The sequence below is a fragment of the Phyllostomus discolor genome, chromosome 8 (assembly GCF_004126475.2).
Source record: "Phyllostomus discolor isolate MPI-MPIP mPhyDis1 chromosome 8, mPhyDis1.pri.v3, whole genome shotgun sequence".
Lineage (NCBI taxonomy): Eukaryota > Metazoa > Chordata > Mammalia > Chiroptera > Phyllostomidae > Phyllostomus > Phyllostomus discolor.
In genome coordinates this window covers 36347707-36368003 of record NC_040910.2, presented here as the reverse complement: position 1 = coordinate 36368003, position 20297 = coordinate 36347707, and the positions used below count along the sequence as shown (strand labels likewise).

The following is a 20297-nucleotide window of genomic DNA, read 5'->3' as shown; positions in this document are numbered from 1 at the left end:
GCCAAACCTGCAGAGGATTGTTATGCATTTATCTGAGCCAATCTGATGATGATTATCAGTAAGTAAGATCTCAAGCGCCCTGCAGAATGACCGTTGGCAGTTTCTTTTATACATTTGGATGGAAGGAAGGAAGGTAGGTAGGAAAAAGGAAGGCAGGAATCGGATTACAAGAGAGTTAACAAGATCATGTGCCTTCCTGAGGGTGGCTGTGCTTCTGAGGGATCTGAAAAAGAGGCGTTTCAGAAGTGTGCTAACCTGGGTGCACAAAACAACGGCTGGGCTTGCGTCAGGCAGAGGTGTGCCTTTTTCTAGGGAAGCTACAGGTTCTAGGCATGACTGCCCACCATCCCCCACTCAGTCAGGAATTTATGGTCAGGTCAATGGGGTTACTTTTGGTTAGATTCATCAGTGTTCCTTTTTCGTCCTCATCCCTGAGCCCTGGTCTCCGAAACTGGTACCATGGTTCCTGGCCTCACTCTCAAGGTTGCCTTGAAGTTCTGTTGAGAACTGAACCTCATCTTGAGAACTGACACTTACTGCAAAGTGGAGGAGATGAGAGCTAGCTGAACATCACCTTTTTGGAGTGGGTGGGAGAAAGCGTCTCTGCCCCTTTGGCCCCTGGTACTTTATACTTCAAGGGTCAGATGGGGGTCGGCGGGGAGACGCGCGGGGTGTGGCACAGGGACCGCCAGCAGCGATCTGCAGAGACCGGGCGGGCAGTCCCCACTCTGAGGTCCCTTCTCTCGCTGAACTGCCCTGCGCAGCTCACACCCCACCGCACCATTACTTGTCTCACTGCCGGCCTTCCTCACGGAGACAGTGCTGTACGACGCGTTCCACGCACTCCTGGAGATCGGGGCAGCATTTGGTATGTAGCAGGTGCTCAGTAAATTAAGTAATTGTTCCACCAGTGAAGAATGACGTGCGTGGGAAGATCTCAGAGGAGGGCCCGTGACAAGAGACGCAACTTGCTGGAGGTTCCCTCAGACATCACTGTTTACACCAGGGGCCTCTCCAGGCACCAAATCCCAGCACGTGGAAGCGCTGGAGCCCAGTTCTCTCATAAAGAAAATGAAAGTTTGTGGACATGAAGTGACTGGCCAGTCACTCAGCTAGGGTGCCAGGGCTAGAATGACCAACCATCCCGTCTGCCCAGGACTGAGGGGCTTCTAGGAATGCGGGATTGTGATTTGCGATTGTGAGCAGCGCTGACACAGGGACAGTCCCCAGCAAACCAGGACGGCGAGGGCTGGGGCTGGATCCCAAGGATCCTTCTTGCTTTCAGTCCCGCTACCCCTTGGAGGGGTGAGACCATGTCCAGGTCGAACTGCTTGCAGCCCCACCCCCATCCCCCCACCCCCGCCGCCAGGCGGCCCCCACAGGCAAACGACTGCTCTGGAGGCGGCTGCCCTGTGCGCTCCCCCAGCACCGCGGGCAGGGAGGTCGGCTGGCTGCGCCGAGATCCTGGCCGAGGCGTGGGCGCGGGCGCAGGGACCCACGGCGGCACAAAGAGGCCTGGCCGCGGCAGTTTTGAAAATACCAAGAAGTTGATCTGGGCCAGGGCCCAAGAAGTGACGAAGAGGGAGGGAGCGAGGGCGGGAGCGCGGGGATCGGGCGGCCGCAGAGCTCGTCGGCCTCCAGCGGGGAGCGCGCGGGCGGCGGGATGGGCGGCGGGCCCGGCGCCCCCAGGCTGCGACCCCGCGAACCCTCCCCTACGCGCACAGCCTCTGCGCCCCGGTGCTGCCGCAGAACTCCGGCTCCCAGCCCGGCTTCCGCGGGTGGCGCGTAGGCAGTGATCGGGTACCCCTCGAGGAGCTGCCGGCTTCACCCCGGTCACCCCGCCGTTGAACCGCCAGGAGCGAGGCCCTCCGGAGGCCCCCACGCAAGGGACCATGAAAGGTAAGCCTCCGGCGCTCGAGTTCCCAGACGAGACCCTGCAGGGACCACCACACCCGGCGGGGCTGAGGAGAGGAGGACTCCCCGGGGCAGGGGCATCAGGGGTCTTCTCCCTGCCTGACAGACCCCCTTGCGGAAGGTATTAAGGGACCTGAAGTCAGGCAGAAGGGGAGAGCAGAAGGAACGTGGAGAAAGTTCCTACAGTCCTGTCCTGTTCATCGCTTTCTCTAAAAATCTGCTTTACATCCCAGAGAGGTTTCTGATCCCTTTAACCGGCCAGCGCGGAAAGATGTCACCGGCCCAGCCCTCCAGCTGTGTAAATCCCCACCCGGAGGACCCATTCAGCTCCGGCAGCCCCCACCTAGCTTTCTGCGCAGTGCCAGGCCAAGGGTTGTCCTCCAGAAAGTCAACCCCTTCTTCACAAGAGCCCTGCAGTGTCTGAGTCCCTCAGTCCAGGCTCTGCCCTTCCCAGCCTCAGAACCCTGGCTGCCCTGCCCTGCCCTCTGACCTCCTGGGAACAAAGCACCTGGAAAAGACCAGTGGTCCAGACCTGAGCCGCCCCCAGGGCAGTGGGTCATCAGATGGTGGCCGTTGCAGCCAGTTCTTGGGATGGAAACAAGAATCAGACTTGGTCCCAGGTGCTCCTACCTGGGCTGGGCTTTCGTGAGGCCTGGGAAGCGCATGCTTGGTCTTCACGCTCGTTTTCAGGCTAAGAGAGAGGCAGGCTACATATGGGGCGAGGAACCACGGGTGTTTTCGCATGCCGTCTCCCGTGCTTTTCATTACTCCTTCCTTAGCACCCGGGGCAGACGCCTGTGCTCCTAGCAGCACGGACCTCACTGCCTCTGCGACTTAGTGAATGTTGAAGCTGAAAAGGACTTGCAAGGTCAGCTGCAGGGCTTGGAACTGTTCTCTCGGGGGGATGCCGAAGAAGCGGCTCAGTGTGCGTCCTTTACACGTAGAGGTCTGAGGGCTTCTCTGATTGAAAACAGCCTCCGTGGGTGAGGAAACTGAGGCCCGGACAGGTAGGACCAGCTTCACGGCCACACAGCCTGTGCTTTCCCATGGGGCCCTGCGCGTGGAAGGCCTTGCACTAGGTTAGTGCCCTGCTGCCATTGTCTTGGAATTCTCAATAATTTTTTAAACAAGGCACCCCCACACTTTCATGTTGCACTGGGCTCTGCAAATTATGTTGCTGGTCCTATGGGCAGGAGAAAGGATTTGCTTAAGATTCATGGCTAGTCAGGGACAGTGGAGCCCAGGGCTCCTGACTTCCAGGCCAGAGCGCTGCCTTCCCTGGGGCCCCTGGTCTCCTGGCGGCCTCACCACGTCTTGGGCTGTCTAGGATAAGGCAAGCAAGTTATAATCAACCCCAGGGAGTTTGAGTGGCAGCAGGGAGGAGCCTCACCCAGAAAGTTTCTGCTCTCAGCTACCACGCCTATGGAGCCATACCCTCTGCAGTGAGGCGGCGGGGGCAGGTCATTACCCAGAAGCCTTTGGGAAGGCCTTAGACCACATCTCACCACAGGCCTGGGGCCCACGCTGCTCTCAGCCTTAATGATGCTGCTGAGATGCTGCACAATCGCAGAGCAGTTTGGCTCCACCAACCATCCAGACAAGCGCTGTGAGGGAAAACACAGTGCCGAAAAGACAGGCAGGTCCACAATCCTCCAAAATGGAGGAGACACCCAGCTCCCAAGGAAGATGGGGTCAGGAACACATGACCCACCTTTCTGAAACTTAGTGTGGCAGTTCCACTCCTCCGAGTGGAGGAGAAACGAGCTGGCGTGACAGTATTTAGAGGAGGTCCCTGAGGAGGGCCCACTGAAATGTGTCATCACGTGGTCGGGCTTCAGGGTCCCCCTGGCTGGCTGACTGGGAGGCTCAGAAAGACGTTGTGGCCTGCCCCTCTCACGTCCTTTTCCTGCTCTCGTCCAGCAGCCCCAGCACCACGTGGGGCCAGTCCCTGCCCACTGGGGCCCTCAGGGCAACGGTCACACACTTTTCCTCCAGTCTCCGGGAAACCTTCCCGCGTTCTCCTGTAACGAACCGGGACCTGGGTTGCGGGGCTGCAGGGGGAACGAGGGGTGCAGCCCAGCGCACCTCCCTGCAGGGTCTTCCATAGTCCTGCCCAGGAGCCAGGACTTGCCACCACCTCGGCCCGAAATGGAAAAGGCAGGGCAGACAGCAAATATTTGGCCTTTGGGATCGGTGGAGTATGAAAAATCAGGAGTTTTTTCACCCACATGGAAAAAGTAAAGTGCCCGGCAGAGCAGGGCGGCCCCTTCCAGAGCAGCCCTTTCTGGAGGGGCGGCTGGCTTCTCCCGAGGCCCACTGCTTGCTCGGAGAGTTACATCTGTTGACGAAGGCTCACCGTGCCCGCTCAAAGCAAAACATGGTGATGTTATGTTTTGTGGGGGAGAGGGGTTTTGGCAGGGATGGCACTTACACAAGAAAACACATTCTCGGAGGAGCACTGCCACCAGTGGCCAGGTGCCAGGGCCGACTCTGCCAGCCGAGCTGTTTCCACCCTGAGGCCCCTCCTGCCTGCCCGCCAGCCAGGCCTCCCAGGCAACCGCATCTTTTGATGCAAGCTGGCACCTGGCCCCAGGTGTAGCCCCATGCACACCTGAGGGCCACACAGTTGCCTCCAGCCCCCTGGTGGTGAGCCCACTTCAGAGCTTCCCAATGGCTTGTCTGAGCCCTTAAGAGCCACCTGTGGAATTGTTTCCACAGCTCTGATGAGAGGGTCCTGCCATGGGAGCCCTCCCAGCTGTGGGAGCCCCCCGCCCCAGAAGCAGCCCGGCCCTGCATTTGCAGTGTTTCCCTCTCTGGGTTCTGCCTCCTGGGTGTCCCTGAGGCCATCCCGCTTTGATGCACTGGGAGCGGAAGTGACTTGGTGGAAAACTGTTTGGAAGCAGGCCTGTTGCATGGGCCACTCTACACCCCTGGGACACTTGTCCTCAGCTGCCACGGAGGACAGGGCAGAGACACACCCCACCATTCTCCAAGCAGGGGAGGAATACCACCCCCATTAGAGAGCAGTGTCCACTGCCTGTGGGCAAAGGGCAGGCAGGGGCAGGAGGGGGCTGCGGAACATAGCAGTGTGGTTCCAGGAAGACCCACCTTCCATAGCTCAGTGAGGGGGGGATCATATCCACTAATGAGCTGGCAGACTGGTCCTCTTTGGAAGCCTGACCTCCATCCCCAGGCCCCAGGGCACTAGAAGGAGGCTGAGACCAGAGGAAAAGGAGCAGATGTGGCACAGGTGCAAAGACCTGTTAAATGGTCCATGTCAGGGGAGTGGGGAGGGGCTTAGATGTTGGGGATCAGCTCCAAACTCTCTCACACACACACCAGCCACCTCGCCATCCAGCTGGGGTACCTTGAATAATGGAAGATTCACATCCCATAGCTAATTTCAGAGAGAGGAAAAAGAATTCTGCTTCTCAGTAGATGTTCGTGGATAGTGTGGCAGTTTTCACGAAGGGCAGGCAGCTGTGCTGGGTGCCAGAATCAGCAAGTACAGCAGCATGACACGCGGTGCCAGCCATATATACACTGCCCATGCTCATCGCGTTGAATTTAGCAAGTGTGTGTGTGTATTGTGAGCACCAAAGCCCTAGGTTAGGCCTAGCCCTGTCCCAGACCAGCTTTGTAACTATGTGACGATGAGGAAGCCACTGGTCCTCCCTGAGCCTCAGTCTCCTCATCTGCAAGTGGGGGGGATGGTCTTTGAGGTTCTTTCCAATGTTAACATCCTACTCTATTGTTTTGCCTTCGATGGGGCACACACACACACACACACACATTTTCCTCCCAGAACAGAACTGTAGTGCCCACAGGGAAGTATGAGAATGTGAGTTCATGAACATGGGGTCCCTGTCTGCCCCTGTCCGGACTCCCTCCCGCACAGTGCCTGGCACGTGGGAGGTGCCCACTACATTCACTCGGTGGGTACACCTGCATCCCCCACCCACTGGAATCCTTAAAGGCAAGTGTCACACCATGGTATCCCCGCATCTAATGTAGGTTTTCAGTGAAGATTCATGCTTCTGTTTAACAAGCATTTATTGAGCAACTGCTAAGTGCCAGGGCTTGTATGCCCATGTGTGCCTAATGTTCGAGAAAGATGCAAAGAAGAGCTCAGACACTGCTCGTTCTCACAAGGAGCTTACCCTTTGCTAGGACGCTTAAGGTGTGTGCCCAAATTATTCAAAAAAGACTAACAGTGGTGTCATAAGAGAACTCCCAGGAGGCCGTTCGGGTGGTATTGGTTCTTTCCCCGTCTCTTCTCTGCTGCTCCTCTTCTGGATGAGTCTGTGGTTTCAGCTGTGCGCTCCTTGCTCCTTCCTGGACACCCGTTCTTTGAACGGTCTCTCCCGGGGTCGTAGATGTGTCTCAGGAATAGGTTGATGATGCCTCTCTGAGCTCCAGACTCATCTTTCCGCCAGAGTCCCAAACATCCCCCAGCGTAGAGCTGCAGACACCTCCTGCAAGGCTCAGGGGAGACGCCTGTATATCCGCCTGACCCCAACCAGAATGTTGGTTATTCTGGGATGTTGTCCCACGCCTTTCAGTCAGCAAGCATGTGTTGAGCACCTGCTTTAGGGAGGAGGCATGCAAATTTAAAGGCAAACCAGGGTGGTTCCTGCCTGCAGGCAGAGACCCTTGAGAAAACTGATGATCCAGGGAGAAGACGCAAAAGAACAAGTGGGGGTGTCTCTGGTAGGTCCGATAGGAATTACCTGAGATAAAGAGAACGGTTCAAGTTGGGGCGGCTCAGGAAGACTTTAGGGAGGGGTTGAGGGTGGGCAGGATTTGGATGGGGTCACTCGCAGGACCGTAAGAAGAAGCAGGTAACCGTGCTGGGGAAAGCTGGGCGTCATGTCATTGGGCAGATGTGTTTAGGAGTGGCGGGTAGAGATTTGTCCAGAGTTGAGAACTGGCTGAGAGACACAGGGAGTCACCAGACCAGGAGGCCTTGAGTGCCATGCTAAGGACTTCCAAATGTGTGCTGTTGACACTGGGGAGGATTTGGAAGGGTTTGTCAGGAGATAGATTGGTTGCTGCTTCTCCCTGGAGACGCTGGGGAATCTCTCCTTTTGGAGAATGAGAGGAAGGAAATGAACTTGTGAGGGAACCAGAGGGAGTGGCCAGAGCTCGTGCAGAGACGTGTGATGGTACTGTCATCATTGGAAATCGGGAGGGGAACGCTCTGAGGGAGAAGTCAACAGAGTCAACAGCGTCAGTGAAGCTGGCCGTCAGTCAGCAGGGCCAGCGCAGGCTTCCTGGGTCCAGAGGGGGCCAGGCCGCAGGGGCAGGAGGGGCATGGCTAGCGCTGATGCAGAGGGGCGGGGAGGCCTGGGGTCGACAAGCTTCAGAAAAAGGGAACCGAATCCTTACAGTAAGGAGCAGGGCCAGGCATAAGGGTCTTCCTAGGTGCTCACTGGAAGGCAGAGGGGAAGAGAAGAGAGGAGGGCCGGGGACGCGGTGGCAGAGAAGGCAGGGGCGGGCGACTTTGCCATGGAAAGAAGCGAGGCTGTCTCTAGGGTCCCCAGGGAAGAATACGGACACAGACTTTTTGCATTACTAGTTGCATGTAATCCGTTTTTTTTAATCCTCACCTGAGGACGTTTTTTTTTTTTTTTTTTTTTCATTGCTTTTTAGAGAGAGAGGAAAGGAGAGAGAGAAATATCAATGTGAATGAGAAGCATTGATTGGTTGTCTCTGGTACGTGCCAGGACCGGGGATAGGCACCCGGACCGGGGATAAACCTGCAGCCTAGTTATGTGTCCTGATCTGGAATTGAACCCACAACTTTTCAGTTACGGGAAGATGCCCCAGCCAACGGAGCCACACCAGCTGGGGCCCATTTAATCTTTTTATGATATACACTCATTATGGAAACTTTTGAAAAATTCAGAAAAGGGAAAATATAACAGCCCTCACATGGACTCTTAGCCCTCAGAGATAATCAACAAGATCTGGATGAGCTTTCTCCCAGAAATATTTCCTCATGTACCTGCACACAGACTTTTTACGTATGTAAGATTACACTGTCACATGTGTTTTAAAATTCAGTGATAGAACACAGACATCTTTCCTGGGCAATAAGTACAGAGCCGCATTATTTTGTCCATGGTTGCATGCTATTCCATGGTACAACTTCACAATGATTTATTTAACCAACCCCTTATTGATGGGCATTTGGGCTATTTACACTTTCCCTCAGGTTCATCATAGCCTCCAGTGACAGTCTGCACACCTCCACCTCAGCCTAGTGAATTCGTGTTCCCTGCAGGGGAAAGATCGGTAGAAGGCGGGTCGCTGCATCCAAAGGCAGGCTCACGTGAAGCATGGAGATGCGTGCCACTCTGTGCTCCCGGTGCACAAGAGGGCCCGTTTCCACACGCCTGTGCCTACACTGGGTTTGCAGTGACACAGCTGGAGGAGTCAGGGAACGGTGAAGACCTTAAACCTAATGGTTTTGGTCTTTCCAGAGAGGGAGGAAGTGAGTGCATCTTTGGAGAACAGGAGGGATATGGAGGGAGGACCCTGATGGTAGGACTTGCCTGGGGCCAGCCCTGTACCACTCACTGACGTGCTTTTGCCCAGCTGGGTTGTCCCAGGGCAGAGCAGCGAAAACAGGCCGAGGAAGGTGGGGCACAAGCGCAGGAGAGGAAGCTCAAGGCTCCAGGGGGTGGAGTGGATCCTGGGGTCTCCGAGGATAGCCGGGGCAGAGGACAGAGTGTAAAGGCTTAGTGCAGCAGGGTTGGCAGAACAGCAGGAGAGGGGGAGGAAAGGAGCTGAGACCATGCAGGTAGACCACAGTGGGTGGTCAGGCTGAGCTATGACCACCAGGGAGATGAGACCTACAGATTCCAGGTCATGGGGCCCTGAGGTCCGGAGGGCCCATGGGCTTTAAACATAATGATGTCGCCATGATGGTTGATGGCCAGAGACAGGATGAAGGAATCACCCAGTCTAGGTAAGGACTGGCCCAGCACAGGGTTCCCTGAAGCAGGTGTGCCTTTGGGTACCATTTCCATGGGGTTTTATAGGTCAGTTTTTTAAAAATTATTTTATTGTTGTTCAGGTACAGTTGTCTGCATTTACCCCTCCCACTGCCCGCCCCCCCCCCCCACACCCTATAGGTCACTTTTCTCTGAGAGTGGCAGCAAGTTCTTTGGTCAGGTAAATTTGAGAAATATCAAATTACACGCAGATTGCAATAGGCTTATTTTTTTGAAGGACTAAAAATGTTTTAGCGTTTTACTATGAGTTTCTAAGATGGTGAAAGTATGCAGCATTTTCCAGACTAACTTGATCAGAGAACTTTTTTTTCAAAGAATATTAGCATTCTATAGGTCATATTTGTTTGTTTGTTTATTGGTTTATTGAGAAGGGGGAAGGGAAGGAGGAAGAAGGGGAGAGAAACATTGGTGTGCCATTGCCTCTCACATGCCCAACTGGGGATCTGACTGGCAACCCAGGCATGTGCCCTGACTGGGAATCGAACTGGCGACCTTTTGGTTCTCAGGCTGGCACTCATTCACCTGGCCACATCAGCCAGGGTGTGTAGGACATATTTTAGAAAATGGGTTTGTTGAAAGTTGGAAATTGGTCCTAAAAGTGACAGACATGGGGGAGGGGGCAAATGACAGCTGCAGTTCCAGTGGGGCAGAAGAACAGTCCTGTAAAAATGACTGTTACTACCATTTATCAGGTGTTTACTATGTGCCAGGAACTTCTCACATGTCGCCCCATTGAATTTCTAGCAGCTCTGTAAAGTAGATGGTGTTCCCACTGTGTCTGCACGTGAAACTTGGAGATGGGAAGGGAGCTTCCCATGCAGGAGACAGCATGGGCCTCAAGCAGGGTTTGAAGGCCGAGAGCTGCCGATAGACATCGAGACCCCTCTACCCCTGCCATCCCCCCTGGATTTGTGGGGTTCAGGGGAGAAGTTGCTCTCTATGCAGCGGAGACCAGCGCACATGTGATGGGGGAGGGCTGGAGTCTGTTGTACTGAATGAATACCCTGGGTTCTCTTCTCAACTAGAGGCCATACCACCCCCTGAAGGGGTATTTGGAGATGGGGTGGCCACTGGGAGTTACCACAAGGACCAGGGATCCTACTCAGAGTCGGTGGGCTGGGATGCCCAGCGTGCGAGGAGCTGTGGGGAGATCCTGTCCAGTGAGGCCTTGTGCCACCCAAACCCCGCAAGGGCCCTGGGGAGAAACACTCGGGGCAAGGAAGGGGAGGAAAGTCATGCGGGATAAAGAGGGCTTGGGGTGAAGGGGGAATCTGCCCACAAGCTTTGTGGTTGCCAGGAGCAGAGTGGGAGGCAGTAGGTGGTGTGGGGCTGCGGCTGGCTGGGATTCAGACAGAGGTGGCAGGGGGAAGGAAATGCCCGTCCCGGAGCATCCAGTGTGGGTTTTAGGAACGAAGGAGCAGGGAGGAGGCGAGGGCTCCAGGACAGCCGATCACGACAATTTGTTGAGCAGGAAAGTCTGAAAGGGAAGGACCAGATTCACTGGAGCCTAGACAGGCCGGCGGGCTCCTGCCCGAATATGGGCGCATCCACAGAGGAAGCCTCTGGGGAGGGGGTAATAGCAGGGGGGTTCTAATGAAAACAGTTTTGCAACCTTAATTACAGCGTTCTCCAAGCTTCGACTATTGCTGTTCTGCAATTTTAAATATAGCATTGGCTCCTGAGAAGACTCTCAAATCTTTATTTTTACTGACCCAATTGGCTGTTTTGAAAAACCCACTCCGTGAACTCCGTAGTAGGAGATAATCATCAAAATATGTTCCTTGAAGTTCCCAAAGAAAGACCTTTTATTCAGTTCCTCGAATCTCTCCCCCTTGCTGACTCCAATGGAAGATTGCAGAAAGGCTAAGGAGTGAATTAACTCCACATTTTTGGTCAGCCAAAAGCAAGCTGGAGCCGGCGACCGCAGTTGAGTGAGCAGTAGGTTAACAGGTCCGGGCTCTCGTCCGCCTCCAGAAGGGGCCGGGAACCGGGCGCAACCCCACCGCGTCAGCAGCCCCGCCTCCCCATGTGCCAACAACGCACCTTCAATCAAACCTTCCACGTGGCTCTGTGGGAGCTGAGGCTTAAAAAAAGAAAGGAGTTCCTCTCGTGGCCGTCCTGGTGCTTTCGTTGGATGTTATGACCTTAGGTGGGAGAGGAACAGAGGCTCTTTCAGATCTCCAGTGGTTGCCACTGCTTTACGAGTCTGAGCTTACAACACTGCTTTGAAGGCTATTTGATTTTTTTTTTAAGATACTGCCTGTAATTGGGTAGAGATTGCTGCACGAAGAGTGGGACCTGGCTGTGTCTTTGGGGGGTAATTCGTGGGCCTGGCCTCTCTAGAACAGGGATCGGGATGCCCCTTCATGACAGTGTCCATCTCTCGGGGCCTCTGGGACAGCGGAGGCAGGAGGTGGCCCACAGAGTCTTAGTGTTTGCTGCTCAGAGCAGCGTGCTGTCCCCAGCTTGTCCTCACCTTCTCCCGAGACAGGGGCTTGACCCAAGCCCAGGCATTGCCACGTCTCCTCCAGCGTCCTTCCCCGAGCTCACCTCTTCCGGCCACAGTAGCCTTTATCTGGGATTTAGCAAAATGCAAAAAAAAAAAAAAAAAAAAAAAAAAAAAAGGAAGAAAAGAGAGAGACAGAGGGCCACAGAGGCTGCTGGAAACTTAGCCTGTCTGCAGACACCGTGGCCTACTGAGTAGCGACTTCCCTAATTGTTCCAGACACCTGGCCGCCCACAGTGTGTGATACTCAGGTGCTCCTCCATGTCAGCAAGTCAGAAGTCCTTAGTTTCCCACAGATAATGTATGTGTGACTCCGGGAAGGACCAGGGCCTTATTTCAGAGGGCCATAAAAATGCCAGGGGTATTCTAAGGTAATTAACTGGGACACTAATGGAAGTGCCCCCCCGCCCCCCCCGGCCACAAAAACCCACAAGAGGAGCCTTTTAGCTTTGGGGGAGGAATTTATTATATCCCTTGTTCCAGTTCTGAGAAAGGGAGAGGCAGATCCTGGATTTGGCTGCACCCTCCCCGCAGTTCATTCCTGTTCAGTTCAGGCATCAGGCTTCCGTGTGTTCATTTTCAGTCTCTGCTGTTTGAAGCCTTTGCCTCCTCAGTGTACCAGCGCTCCCCAACACACCCCAGCCGTGGGGAACTCTAAGGATGAGCCCTATTTAAACTGCATTTTAAGTCGTTAACCTTTATTTTTGAGCAAAGGTGTACCCTTCATTGAAACAGCAGAAGTTAACCATCAACCAGGGAGGCAAAGGGTCAGTAAACCCATCTATTTTAAATGCCTGCTCTGTGGTCAGCCCCTCGTGGTGGGAAGATGACCTGACCTCCAGCAGATGACGAACTGCTGGGGGCCCGGACGACGTGCACAGAGGCCAGGCCCGGTTGGGAGGACCCGGCCCAGCTCCGAGGCCCGTCTGGGTTCGGTGCACGCAGTTCTACGTGTGTGTTCTTCTCATCTTGCGTCAGGTTCCTGGGCATTCACTCACAAACCGGTCGCTAGCGACAGGTCCCTTCACCTCTCTGAGCCCTTGTAACATGGCAGGCAGGTTCTGTGACTGACACGTTCCCTTCCTACTCCCGTTGACATAAGAAACATCCAAACCTGTAGAGATTTGTATGAGTTTATTTGAGCCAAACTGACAACAATTGCTGGGAAACAAAATCTCCATGGATTGAGAAAATGCTCCAGGGAGTGTCAGTTTTACAGCTTATTTTATACACGAGAGTCACAGGAGGAGACACAAGGAGGGCTGCATGAAACCCAGCGGTGATAGGTTAGGGAGGTGGGAGAAAGCAGAGCATCCTCTGCGATTGGATAGAGAGACACATCCGTCTTTTGCATTGGTGGGCACAGGGCAGTTAACATTTACAGCGCTTAGAGGTGGTATTTGGGGAGCACGGTAACAATGAGGGGTTCTGTGGTCCCTGCTCCGGTGCTGGCTGTGCTTTGAGGGGTCCGGTAAAGGGGGGTTACTCTGACTTGCCAAGCGGATATTATCTTAGACCACAGATGGGCTCACTTACAGTAAAGACTGACCTCTGTCAAGGAAGCTACGGGCCTGGGACGTGACTGCCTGCCATGACCTGCTTTTAGTTAGGAGCTTTCGTGTTCAGACCATCCCATGTGGGTACTTCCGGTCTCTGAGTTTGTAAGGCCGCCATGCAGGCCTCCCCTGAGCTCGTCAGGTTGAGTGTGTGGCCCCCTTTTTGTGCACACTCCCTACCTCTGCAAACACTTCAGAAAGCCGGGACGGCCGGCACGAAGCCGGATCACCCCAGCCGGCGTGGGGAGGGGCAGGCGTGGAGGTGCAGGGCGGGACGAACATCCTTTTCCTATCTCTCTGTCAAGCCTGCTTGGCCCAGGGCAAGGGGAGTGCACAGGTTCCTGTCTAATCAATCATCTTCTAATCAATCGTGGACTCTGTGTCCCCAAGCCAAGCTCTTCCAGTTCTCTGCGTTTGTCTCTCCCTCCATCCTCTGACCGGAACAGTCCTGGAGTGATGTGAACGTAATGAGCCCGTGCTCGCAAAGGGCTTGGCTTAGAAAAGCCTCACAAATGCTTTGGACCGTGTTCTCACTAAAATGAACAAGGCGAAAGTGGGGAGTTGCTGCAGTTTTCCAGACATAGGCAAGTGAGGGGTCCCCACGGTTCGAGGCTCAGCCCTGGAGAACAGGAAATCCGAAGGATTAGAAAGAGAAGAGAGCTCCTTGGGGACTAGGGAGGGCTGTGAGTTATGGAGCTGAGATGTCAGCAAAGGAAACAGGGCCAAATGCTTGTGAGCCTCTCGCCTGGAGAGAGCTGAGACCCACACTGGCCGCTGTCATTTCCCTTCCCTCGGGCTGCTCCGCAGAGCACCAGAGCAGGGTCTTTTATTACTTCCCACTTGCTAATGAGTGCCAGTGCAGGGGACTCTTGGAGGGAGAGCAAGGTTACGACAAGGCTGTGTGCTTTTCAACGGGGTGTTTGCTGAAGGTGGGTGTCAGCTGCACTTGATTTAAGTCTTCCCAGATTCCCTGCGAAGGTTATAAACAGGGAAGCGATGAAATGAGCGCTGGAGCCAGCGCTGGGAGGAGGCCTGGTCACGAGGGAGGGCAGAGCGCACCATCGGGGTGGGGAGAGATGAGGCACTCGGCAGGAAGGCCTAGGAGGCGTTTCTGTTCCAACCAGTGGAAGGAACATCTCCCTGCGGAGGCCTGAGTTGGCAGTGGGTCCACTGGCGGATGCAGCTTCGTCGTCGTTCCAGCTGAGATCAGCTGGGGCGCGAGGGCCTGCGGTGCGGGGCAGGCAGAGTCAGAGGCGCCTAGGAACCCTAGTGGGCCCGCCTGAGGCCCCAGTTTATGGGGAAGGCATGGTGATCCTGTAACCTCCCGGGCAAACGTACCCTGTGCACAGCCAGCAGAGTGACGAGGGGTGGGATAGCTGCCGAGGATGCAGCACGGGCCCCAGAAGGCCGATTTCTCAGAGTACATGCGCAGGGACAGACAACAGTGGGTTAACAGTTGTAATACAAATAACTAATACAATAATTAGAGTGGCACGGGGGGCAGTGGGACCGAAGACCCCAACATAAAGCCCCTGCCCCAGGCCCTGCCATAGTGCATCACCCTAAGACAGCCTGGGTTTGGGGGGTGCCGCACTCTCCCCTGATTGGTCAGCCTTCCCACTGACTGGTCAGCACCCCTACCTGTGATGGAAGATTTTGAGTCTCAGCCCAGCCAGTCTGCTCCTTGAGAAAAGGGGAGCAAGGGCAAGAGGCTAGGGGAAGACGTGCCTGCTTCAGCCCCCGTGTGCCAGGAGCGGAAGGACACTGAGCTGGATCGGGCGACTGGCTCTTATTTCTTCTCAGTCCCAGAGGCGGCTGAGCAAGGCGCGCGTGGAGCAGGCAATCGAACTGGCCTGTGTGTCTTCTCCAGTGTGTGGGAGGTCATGGCATCCTTTTACCCGATGTGTTGGCACATCCCAGTTCCTCGGCTGCTTTGACTCTTCCCCCTGTTCCTGTTTTCTCTGCTTCCTGTCAGGTCACCTGGAGCTCAAGTGGCCTGCCTTGGACCCAGGGGTGGGAGGGGGTGGGCACAGAGTGTGGGGACCGTTAATGAGTGGGGTGGCTGCAGAGGGGTGGGTGTGGCTCAGGGTCCCGGCCTGGCATCTGACGGTGCTTGGCTCCCTCACAGTGAGGTCGGCTGGTGGCGACGGAGATGCGTTGTGTGTTTCAGAAGAGGAGCTGGCTGGTGATGAGGAAATGCCATCCTTCCCGTGCACGCAGGAGGGTAAGGGCTCTGCGGGCTGCCGTCTGATCTCTTCTCTGTGCTCAGGGTCCCTCTGTGCTCTGAGTCCCTCCGTGCTCCCATCCTTGGGCTGGTCACTTGCCTCTCTACACGGCTTCAAAATCCTGGCTGTCCTTTTGCCCTCTGCTTCCTGGGGTGGGGGTAAAAAGTCAGAGTGGCATGGGCCTGGGTTATGCAGTACAGGCGAAATCAGAGTTTGACACAAGTGCTATCTGTCTCCAGGGATCCTTGTGAGACCTGTCAGGGACCTCGGCCAAGCCCCGCGGGGCCTGTCCTTCAGCTGGCCCAGACCCACCCCTGCCACTGTATCCCATGCCGGCCAAGTAGCCTGTCCTTCTGAGGCCCGCAGGATCCAGCCTGGCAGCTGGCTCACCTGAGCTGTCACTCGGAGCAGGGTTTCCTGATGGGTTTCAGCACAGATCGGAGCAGCTGTTCCCAGCCTTGGCTGTTGTACATCGTCATCACCCGGGATGCCTGAGGCCAGCCCTCAGAAACGCTGATGTCCTTCGGTCTGGAGTGTGACGGGGCATCGGGATTTTTAGACATTCCTGGTACGCCTAGCGTGCCGCTGAAATTGAACAAACCTAGAGATTCCACAGCTGGGAACACTACTGCCTTCCCACTGGGCATCGGCCACCCGCCAGAGTCGCCAGGAATACCTGGCTCTCCTTCCTCCGCACCAGGCACCACCTGGGGGACTAGAGCAGTTCCTTTGGTTTCCGTAAGGGTTGTTGGTTACCTGAGAAGTTTGGGGACTGGTGACCAACCTTCTGGTTTGCTTGGGACTGAAGGGGTTGCCCCGGGTGTGTGACTTTCGGTCTTGGCAAACTATCCTGGTTGCTCTGCATCGAGGAGTGCCCGTGACACGAGACACTCAGCGCTGAAACCAGGAACCCAAGCAAAGCGGGACGGGTTGATCACGCAGGGGTGAGGCGTGTACTGGCTGCCCACATGGTGGGTGGTTGTAAGGCCAGTGTGTCGGGAAGACGTGTTTGCCCCCAGTCCAGGCCGAATGATGACGCCATAGAGTAAGGTAGTGATGGGTGTTCTTGGAAGACCCTGACTCTGGCTTCTCCCATTCCCAAAAGCTCTAGGGCCTAGAGGAAAGGCGGTGAGAGGGGGGCAAAGAATGAGGCTCTAGAACGTGAAATGCAATGAGACGGGCCAGAGCAGGAACATGCAACTGGCCTTCCAACTGCAGCCTCAGCCACTGGCCTCAGACGCTGTCCTCCTTCTGTCCCCCCACAGGCCAGCTGGGGCCCCGCTGCAGCCGCTGCCAGAAAAACCTGTCTTTGCACACGTCGGTGCGGATTCTGTACCTCTTCCTGGCCCTGCTCTTGGTGGCCGTGGTCGTGCTGGCCTCTCTGGGTGAGTGCAGACCCCGGCAGCCTCTGGCTAGCCCAGGGCTCCTCCCACCCCATGCCCTCCTGCACACAGGGGGTTTCTGATCAGGTCTCCAGCACCAAGGCTCCCCCACGTAGGCACACACCGATCTCTGCGGCAGGGCCAGAGCCGGGGAGCCTCAATGCCTGGTTTAAACTGCAAAGCCTGGCTCCTAACTTCTGGTCGGTGATTGGCTGTGTGGCCGGGAGTGAGGCCCCTCCCCTCCCAGGAACTCCGTTTCCCCATTGGTAAAACAAGAGGCTAGGACTATATCAGTGGTCCCCAGTTTTAGCTCTGTGTTAGAATCACCTGGGAGCTTTAAAAAATATTGATGCTTAGGCCCTGCCCTGGATGATGGAATTAATTCATATCTTTAAGCTTTCCAGATGATTCTGTTGTCTACCCAGAGCTGAGGTCGCTGGATCGGGCAGTTTCTAAGCCCCTTCTGTGGTCTCAGTGACTGTCTCAGGGTGAGGTTGGATGGCTGCCTGCGTTCTGTCAAGTCCGCAGGTGCCGAAGTGCAGATTCCTGCACCAGTTACTGGCTCCAAGTCCCACAGGCGAAGCCCAGGGATCTGACGTTTGGGGCTTCCGTTACGCACTGTGATTTATGTGAGTGGCGGCTGAGGCAGGTGAGGGCGTGCAGCTGGATTTCAGGAACCTCGGCCTTCTGGATGCTACAGTTTCTGGTAAACTGATGAACACAAGTCTGATGGCGTCTTACTGCAAGCCCATGCCAATCGCAGCTCCTGATGTTAAAACTCCAGACTTCTCCGCTGAGGGAGGCAGTAAGTGCGTTTGCCCGAATGGACTGGACGCTGGAGACACGAGTGGGACTAGAGTGAGACGGCGAGGTGCTCATGCCAGGCGCGGACCCCACACTCGTCCAGCCCTTGACGGGGAGTGCCTGGCTCCAGCCCAGGCTGGAGGTGCAGTGAGGCCTCACTTAAAGTCATCAATAGGTTCTCGGAAACTGCGACTTTAAGAGGAACAGCACATACTGAAACCAGCTCCACCACAGACTGATTCATATAAACAAGAATAAGTCCCTATATTATATTTCTGGTCACAAAAATATCACCACACTCCTAAATAAAGACCCAAAACACTTACAATATTAAACATTGAACTAAATGTGAGCTATACATACATTTGAGAAAGATGAGTAAGACCAGGTGAGATTATTTTCCAGCCCAAGGATTCCAGGTCAGGGCTGTGGGTGGCCAGGCCTCTCCCCGCAGCCTGGGCACGTGGAGGGAACCCGCCCGGGACGGGACGTCCTCCCGTCCCAGGTGCTCCACACACATCCACACTCGGAACTCCTCGGCTCGCTCAACGGGGCACTGCTGTTAGTTAAACCTTGGCAGGTCTGACCTATCCAATGGTAGTTAAAGCCCAGAGATTCAAAAACAAAATTGGAATAATAGAATTTTGGAGCTGGTGAGAACCTTAGAAATCATTTATGAGTAGCTTCAGACTTTCTTTTTACAGATAATCCAGTTGAGCTCCAGACAGATTAATGACTTGCCTGAAGTCACCGACACACGAGGCGAATCGGGACTAGAAGTTGAGCCACCCAAATCCCTCGGTGGGGCCAATTCCACCCCCTAACACTTGACCTTCATAGGGTCTGTGGGAAATATCTTGTCCACTCTCTGTCCAATCCGTGCCCTTCTCTGTCCACCCCCGCCCAATCTGTGCCTGTCTCTCACTACGAGGCCCAGCCAGGCACCCGATGAAGAAAGCCAGGGACCCTAGTACTGCCTGGATGTGCTCTGCCCACTGGCCAGCGCTGAGCCCACAGCAGAGTGCGAGGCTGCCCGTGCGGTGGGAACTGGCATAACTTTCCCAGGAGCGACTTGGCAACATGTATCAACGACTTCAAAACCCTTAACACCTTTTGACGTATTCATTCTGACTGTAGCAATTTATCCTACGAGATAAGCCACATACACACAACCACCTTATCCAGGGATTACTTTTAGGATCTAGAATTACTCAGATTTTATTTGTAGGCTCAGAAGGGGAGATGCCTTAAATGTCCCCCAAATTAAGGGGCTTTCATAAGTGTTGAATCAATTATATAGAGTGTGTTAACAGATGATGAAAGTGATGATTTTAGCCCTGGCTGGTGTGGCTCAGTGGATTCAGTGATGGCCTGCCATCCGAAGGTCGTTGGTTCGATTCCTGGTCCCGGCACATGCCTGGGTTGCAGGCCAGGTCCCCAGTAGGGGGCGTGCAAGAGGCAACCGGTTGTTTCTCTCACACATCAATGTTTCTCTCTCTTTCTCCCTCCCTTCTTCTCTTTCTGAAAATAAATAAATAAAATCTTATTTTGAAAAAAGTAATGATTTTAAAACAATTTAAATCTCAATGAGAAAATGTTCATGACATGATACCAATAATGCAAAATGGAAGAAATGAGATATTCAGAACATCCCAATTGTCTGTGTTATTGTTTTCTAAAAATGTATATATTTATGAAGCTATAGAATGGTTGTGGAAATAAGTAAGATTATAAGAGCTACACAGAGTTTTTGATGGCAGTTATCAGTGGTAGGATTAAGAATATTTCTTTTTATATTTTTTCCTAATTTTCCCTATTCTATCGTGTGGTCAGGTCCTGGTTCTAGGGAAGAGAGTATTTATGTATATAATTATAGGTTAGACATTATAATACACATACATGTATCTGACAGATATACATACTTAAGGGGGATATATAAACAGATATATTTATCTGTCTATCTATGTCCATAGGCAGATACAGTTACCTAGATATGTATTTTTAAGGGACTTGTGACCACTGGTCATAAGAAGAATTTTCCCTCGCCCCCACTGGGGAGCCCCATGGAAGCAGGGGAATGGTTTTGGCTGCAGGAGGACTGATAAAAATGCCTTTCCCTGAGCCAGCACCCTGCCCCAGTTTCTCATCTGTGTTTGCCCTGCAGTTTTCAGGAAGGTAGACTCTCTCTCAGAAGACATCGCCCTGGCCCAGGCCATTTATGACAAGAAGCTTGTGTCTGTGCAGGAAAATCTCCAGGGACTTGGTAAGTGTCCAGCGTCCAGATGTGCTGATGACTGTCGAGGGGGAATAACGTCACTGAGGTAGGGCGAGGGTCCCCCCGTGCTGTGTGCCCTCCCTGGCATAGGACCTGGAGCAGGGCAGCCTCCCCCAACCTAGGTGTGAGGAAGGACAGCCACGGCTCTCTGCTCCTTGTTCTGCTGGAGAACCACCCATTGAAGGAGGGCGGCTGCCCTGGGGCTGGAGTTCCGTGTGCGGTGCAGAGCCTGCATGCAGAGCCTGCAGGGCGGGGAGGAAGTCCAAGACAGTTCAATGTACCCCACTGTCCTCAGGTACCTGCAGTTATTTTTAGGGCCTTCCAAAGCTTCTTGCTTGATAAGCCAGCCCTTTTCTCGTCACTCTACGTAAAGTGTTCGTGGTTTGTGTTACTCTTTATCTCCTGCCCTAATAAGGGACGTTCTCGTGCTGACTGCGAGCAGGGAGGAGCCATAGCAGAAGGGGTCAGAGGTGGTCTGTGGCCATGGAAAGAGGAAGCCCTGCTCTGCCACTGTCTCCAGACACACAGGGACACTGGCCAAGCCAGTTCTCTGTGCCTTGTTTCTTATCGGTCACAGCAGAAACATCCCTGCCCTGTTTTCTCCACAATGTTATTA

General features: G+C 54.4%; 1 protein-coding gene across 3 annotated transcripts in view; it reads left to right on the top strand.

Annotated features, from left to right (window-relative positions):
• Positions 1-1432: 1432 nt before the first annotated feature.
• The window catches only part of SCARA3 (scavenger receptor class A member 3), a 35180-nt gene continuing 16315 nt past the window's right edge, over positions 1433-20297 (top strand). Inside the window, exons 1-4 of one of the 3 annotated variants that reach the window (XM_036032051.1) lie at positions 1433-1899; positions 15166-15219; positions 16486-16605; positions 19571-19669. In XM_036032051.1, the coding sequence (XP_035887944.1) occupies positions 1893-1899; positions 15166-15219; positions 16486-16605; positions 19571-19669 (280 nt within the window). In that variant the 5' untranslated portion in view covers positions 1433-1892. Of the gene's footprint in view, positions 1900-15123; positions 15220-16485; positions 16606-19570; positions 19670-20297 lie in introns of all 3 variants that reach the window. The other 2 variants (XM_028521255.2, XM_036032052.1) reach the window with 2 other exon arrangements.